Here is a 6930-nt window from a genome sequence, read left to right on the forward strand (position 1 = left end):
CAGTCGAGAAAACTAACTGCCTCATTCATGTTACAAAATGAATGAAAAAGTCTGTTTTGTATATTTTTTTACTTTTTTTTTTTTATCTTCGAAATGTTTTAAAACTTTCAAATGTGAGGCTCTTATTTTATCAACACTTTAATTCTTGGACTATTATACTAACGTTAATATAATAGTCCCAGAATTTAATTTTTTATTTTTCTTAAACAGTGACTTATATATTGTAGGCAAATAATTAAGAAAATTCAGGTTATCAAGGAATTTTCACATTTTGTACATAAATCAGGCCGTTAGTTTTCTCGTTTGAATTGTTTTTACATTTATCATTTCGGGTCTTTTATAAATGACTACAAGGTTAGGGTTTTGCTCATTGTTGATTGCATATAGAAATAAGTTTGTTATGTATGCCACTGGACGAACACTAATTGTGAATATTTTGATGGGAAACTATTGAGTATCAAAGTTCCAAATTAATTTCGGGATTTATTTTCTTTCTCGATATTCAATAATAGAAAGAAAAAAAAAATTGCTTGTCCGCTAAATAGGGATTTTCTTGTTAAACATCGTTAAAAAGATGTGTGTCTAAGGTGAACGCCACAAGAACCCTGTAATACTAGTACGAGAGTATAGCATGTAAACATTCCTTCTTAATGATAACTGGTTGTTTTGGAAATCTTTTCTTACAACTCATGTCGGCGCTAACTTGTCCTTTAGTAGTTATTTTTTTTCTTCTAAAAGTTCAAATTCACGTTTCCGCATTTTCGTGCATTACTTTTCCGAAATAAGTAGCGGCGTTTTTACGTTTCCGCAAATTGGTATTACTTTTCCAGAAAAAGAAATTACTATACAAATCCTTGGTACAAGGGACCACACGATATGATATAATTGGCACTAGGGAATGAATTATAGAAGTAAACTATTTCAAAATAAATAATTCAATATTTTATATTAATAACATCTTTAAGAATTACAAAATTTAATGTTTTATCGACACATGCCACGTTCAATATTGATTGCAATCTGTGTAATCGATTGAAATTCATGATCATTCAACCATGGACCGCTAATCACGCACGTGTGTACAAACACAACAATGCATTACTTAAGTTATGTTCATGGAATATTTCAAAAGGTTTATTGAGAAAACTAAAAGATAAAGAATTCCTACAGATTATAAACAAATTTGATATATTGTGTTTAAATGAATGTTGGGTAAAATGTCCAGATGAATTCGACTTATTGGGTTATGAAAAAGAATACATAGTCAGGAAAAAATGTAACGGGGGAGGTGTTATTGTGTTTTATAAAAAATGGTTAAACCCTTTCATTACATTTGTAAAGAGCTGTGTTGATTGTATGATTTGGTTCAAAGTTGATAAAAGTATTTTGTGTGATAATACCGATTTATATATTTGTTCTATATATATGCCTCCATATAAAAATGTGTACCATCGTAAATATGACATAGATGTATTTGATAACTTACAAGAACATATAGAAATGTTCAGTAACATTGGTAATGTGGCCGTTATAGGTGATCTAAACGGTCGTGTAGGTCAAGAACCCGACAACATAACAGGTGATGTTATAGACAAACAATTGCAAGACAACATTTCTTTCATTAATTATGTAAATGATGATGTATTTTTAAACAGACACTCGGAAGATATCAAACCACCTAATAATTTTGGCCAACGCATCTTGCAGTTATGTAAAAACTCTGGGCTACGTATTTGTAATGGAAGATTTGGTAAAGAAAGTCAGAAAATAACATTTAACAATAAGAATGGGTGTAGTGTAATAGACTATATGTTAATTTCACAGAATATTATGTTCAATGTTATTAATAGTTTTTCTGTGGGATCGTTTAATCATTTCTCTTGTCATGCACCACTAGAAGTTGATTTTAATCTTACTGATAATGTTGTTAATAAAGACCAGTGTAATTGTATTAACCATGTTTGTGATATTTTTAAATGGAACGAGGGGTGCGAAGATCAAATCAGAGACAGTTTATTGTTGAACGCTCAACAATTTGAACACTTACTCACAAATATAGACGAAATTAGCGATATTGATTGTTGCGTGGAAGAATTGAATAAACTTTTGAAAGATATATTCGAGCAATACACAAAGTCAGAAGTGAAATACAAAAAACATTGTGACTCCTGCCCTACAAGTAGTAAAACACGTGACCAAAAAGATGATAAACCGTGGTTTACAGACGAATGTAAAAGTTTATACAGAGACTATTTACGAGCTATGATGGATTTTAATAGATACCGGTCGAATGAAAATAGACTACATTTTAATTTAGCCAAACAAAGATACAAACGATTGGAAAATCAACTGAAAAGACAATATAAAAACCAACAGGGGGATATGTTATCTAAATTACGTAAAAATAACCCTAAACGATTTTACAGGAAATTTAAAAAGTGCAAAAAAACTATTACCCATACGCTTACTGTAGAAGAATTTGAAAAACATTTTAAAAACCTGATTTCAAAAGATGTCACCACAGAGGATCAGCAAAGTGATTCAATTCCAGAGGTCGTATATGAAGAATTAGACTCTCCTTTCACAGACTTGGAACTTGACACTTCTATTAAATATTTAAAACGTGATAAATCCACTGGATATGACAATATCATGAACGAATATATATTAACGAGCAGAAACTTTATCAAACCAGTATTGTGTAAGCTGTTTAACCGTATATTGAGTGCTGGCGATTTTCCAGAAATATGGGTAAATAGCATTATAATACCAGTTTTCAAAAAAGGACCAGTAGATGACCCTGGCAACTATCGTGGTATATCTCTCGTATCACATGTGGGTAAACTGTTCACATCAATTATTAACACCAGGCTTACCAAATGGAGCGAAAAACACAATATAATAACCGATGCACAGTTTGGATTTAAACCGGGTTATGGAACAACTGACGCCATCTTCGCACTCCATTCTCTTATTTCTAAGTCTTTGCGTAGTGGAAAACGATTTTATTGTTGTTTCATAGACTATAAAAAAGCATTTGATAGTGTGTCTCATTTCAAATTGTGGTTAAGATTAATCAGATGTGGTATAAGTGGAAACTTATTAACTGTTATTAAATCTATGTATGCAAAAATTAAATGTTGTATTAAACTGGAAGGAAATTTTTCAAATTTCTTCCAAAGTAATGTTGGTTTGATGCAAGGAGAATCATTATCTCCTTTTTTATATTCTTTGTATATTAATGACATTGAAAATGAACTTTTAAGTCAAGGTTGTCAGTCATATGAGTTAAAGATGCTCAATTTATATTTGCTAATGTATGCAGATGATACAAATCTTTTTAGTGAAACTGTTGATGGTTTACAAAAGATGATGGACAGTGTAGACATATATTCTAGAGAGTATGATTTGGATATTAACTTGTCTAAAACCAAAATTGTTGTGTTTAGAAATAGAGGCCTCGTTAAAGCGACTGAAAAATGGTACTTAAATGATGTTGATATTGAATTATGTGATGAATTTACATATCTTGGTCTACTTTTTAAATACAATGGTAACTTTGTACATACACAGAAAATGTTAGCTAATCAGGGTAGAAAAGCATTATTCAGTTTATATAGTAAAATATACGATGATTGTTTTAACCATGAAACTATGTTATCTCTTTTTGACACATATGTATCTAGTATATTAAATTATAGTTGTGAAGTCTGGGGACATCACAAAGCCGAAAATATTGAGAAAGTTCACTTAAGTTTTTTAAAACGTATATTGAAAGTCAAAACAACTACTGTTAATTATATGGTATATAGTGAATTAGGTAGATATCCATTGTACATAGAGAGATATTGCAGAATGCTTAGATATTGGTTTAAATTATTGAAAACAGATAACTGTATTTTACAATCTTGCTACCAAGAAATGTTAGAAAGATCGATATTAAAACCTCGTGACAAACAAAATTGGGCATGTGAAATAAGAAACATATTATTTCGTTATGGTTGCCAAGATGTATGGTTACACCAAAATGTTATTAATGTTGATCATTTTCTGCTAGAAATTGTTAATAGAATGAAAGGTAATTTTGTCAGTGAAATGAATGCTTTTTTCAATGAGTCATCAAAGTGTAATTTTTATAGATATATACACGATCCAGATACCCTACAATTTTACCTACAAAAACCTGTAAACTATGTGTTTAAGCCATATATTAGTAGATATAGATTGTCTGCACACTGCCTTAACATTGAAACTGGTAGATTTTGTAATATTGAAAGAGAAAACAGATTATGTAATATGTGTGATAAAAACATGATTGAAGATGAATACCATTATATTTTACAATGTGAGAAATATTCTGATATAAGGAAAACATATATAAAACCATTTTATTGGAAAAAACCATCTAGTTACAAACTTGTTCAATTATTGTCTGTTCATAACATCAAAGAGCTTAACAATCTAGGTAAATACCTTTATTTAGCTGATAAGATTCGTTATTCATAATATTATACTTATATTTCATTATTTATATTATTTGTTGTCATTCTCCGCCATTGATACAAACTGTTTGTAATTATAAAACATGTATGTAATAATTCACTGATGCTATTATATTTGTATATGTAAATTCTATAAGCTGTATTGCTTCTGAATAAAAGACTATTATTATTATGAATATGTTTTTTCGGCGACTGGTTTTTCGTCATGTGTTTGGTATTTCAATTGGTTTATAAAACAAATTATGGATATCAATAGGTCAATCGGGGAAAAAATTATTCCATTTATCATAAAAAGCTTCACAAGTTTCAAGAAATGGTTTGACACGAAATAAAGATATGTATCTGCTTTAAGCTATTCTATAAAATATATATATTATAACGTTACTTAAAACTGCGAAAAAAAAAACTGAACCATTTGTCGATAAAAAACGGACGAACGAAATTGTAAAAAATATATATTATCTTTAAATTTTTTTAGTATATTTATTCTAGTTTATAAATCACCAGCAGTATGTGTGCCTTACTAGTTTATAATGTCGTGGACTGTGATGTATGCTGCCACCTTCGAGACGTATTTGCTAACGGTTCATTAAAAAAGAGGGTCAGGATGGGGTCGATGAATAGTGAATAATGGGTTAAAAGTGCCGAATAAAGGAAAATAAATAATGACTACAGAAACATAGAGAAAAAGATAAGGAATAGAGAATGACGAAGTGCTTATATATATAAAGAACACAGAAAAAGACTGAACAATTATAGAATTAAGGACCCCCGTACAGGTCCTCATACAATTGATATTTTCACACCTAGCAGTTTCTTGGTATATACACATAGTGGTCAGCGTACATCTTCAATGTTCAATCAGGTGTGCAATTTTAATCTGGTAATTGAGATTAAATATAAAAGATGAATATAATGATTATTTCATTATAGTGTCGCACATTGGTCTTACAGTTAAAACAAAGATCGATAGCCAGCCTTCATAAAATTACGAGACACTAAATTTACAATAAAATTAATTAAAATATATACAATTATGAATTAGTTACAACAAGGATTTGTATAGTTACACACACATCTTTATCAATGAATCCAGGATTTGTTTAGTAAATCTTTGATGAAATTAAAATAATATCCACATTTGATATAAGCAGAGACGTCTGATATAAGTAACAAAATAAACGAATAAAATCTTTATTAAAATGCTAATATTCTGATGATGGATATTATAATAAAATTGTCAATTGAAATTATCTTTGCAAAAGAAAATAAAGGTATATAAACTTGGGATTTTATTTGAAACACATCACAGTAACCTTTATGTAAGAAACAAATATGCACAAAGAAAGACAAAAATAATACTGAAGATATATTGTTTGTAAATCATAATTTCATAAAAACTTTTTTCTTCTAATAAAAAAACTATTTATTGTACGAGCTTAAAACTTTTGTTTGTATTTACAGTTCATATGAGCAATACATCTTTTCTCTGTGTTCATTCTGTCAAAGTTAATATGTTCACGTGATGTTTTAAAACGTTCATATCGGAAGTCTGTATATAAAAGACAGACCATTAAAACATGTATTTCGTTTTCCACACAGTTCGAACTACAAAATTTACAAAGTCTATCATTAAATGGTATCTGCGGTATGGAATATCGTTCCGTCTTAACGGCTAGCAAAGTTATGATTTCACAGAAAAAAATATGAAGATGTTAAATAAAATTATTTAAACCTTTCTCACAGACTTTTTCCCAACGTGTACACTTTGATTACATTTTTGTGACTTTCGTCCTACTTATAAAAACATGTGCGACTTTTCCCTCAGCATACATGTAAATCATGGGATTTGTAGAAATACTACAAAGGACCTCCTTAGTGCACTAAGAACAAAATTGTACACTAATGACCTGATGGAAAGATACTATCACAACGGATATGGCATCTAGAAAAAGACTTTGTAAAAAATCATAAAATCAAATTGTATAATTATGTCATTTTTAATTAGAAAGTTATCTAATATTTTCTCGACACGTGCTTCAATCGGTTGATTGCCACCTTTAGTGTAATCAGTAGAAATTCATGTTCGCTCAACCGTGTCCCGTTTATAATCCGCTTGTATATACCGATTTTAACATGTATATGGTATTTCAAATTGTTCTCTTGGTTTTTTTCGTTTGTTTGTTTCTGCATGCCGTGTTTATTCTGTCTGGTAAATTTTTTACTTCTAAGGTAATAGCGTCTTCTCAAATATTTTCAGTTTTTGGAAATGTTTATCCCTTTTTTTTTTTTTAAATACAAATAATTGTAAACACTTCACGGAAAGGTGAGGTTTAATACTTGGTTGCTTAACGTTCAGTGGCCTATACTTCACTTTTTTTTCTGATGTCAGAAACCATGCCTCACCGCAAGGTTTTTAAAAAGATAG

At 29.7% G+C, this 6930-nt stretch overlaps 1 protein-coding gene across 1 annotated transcript; it reads left to right on the plus strand.

Annotated features, from left to right (window-relative positions):
- The first annotated feature begins 1425 nt into the window (after positions 1–1425).
- LOC139521615 (uncharacterized) lies at positions 1426–4506 on the plus strand. The gene has a single exon (XM_071315093.1). It carries the CDS (start codon positions 1426–1428, stop codon positions 4504–4506), a length of 3081 nt encoding a protein of 1026 aa, XP_071171194.1.
- The last annotated feature ends 2424 nt before the right edge of the window (positions 4507–6930 follow it).

Source organism: Mytilus edulis, chromosome 4, assembly GCF_963676685.1.
Source record: "Mytilus edulis chromosome 4, xbMytEdul2.2, whole genome shotgun sequence".
NCBI classification, from domain to species: domain Eukaryota; kingdom Metazoa; phylum Mollusca; class Bivalvia; order Mytilida; family Mytilidae; genus Mytilus; species Mytilus edulis.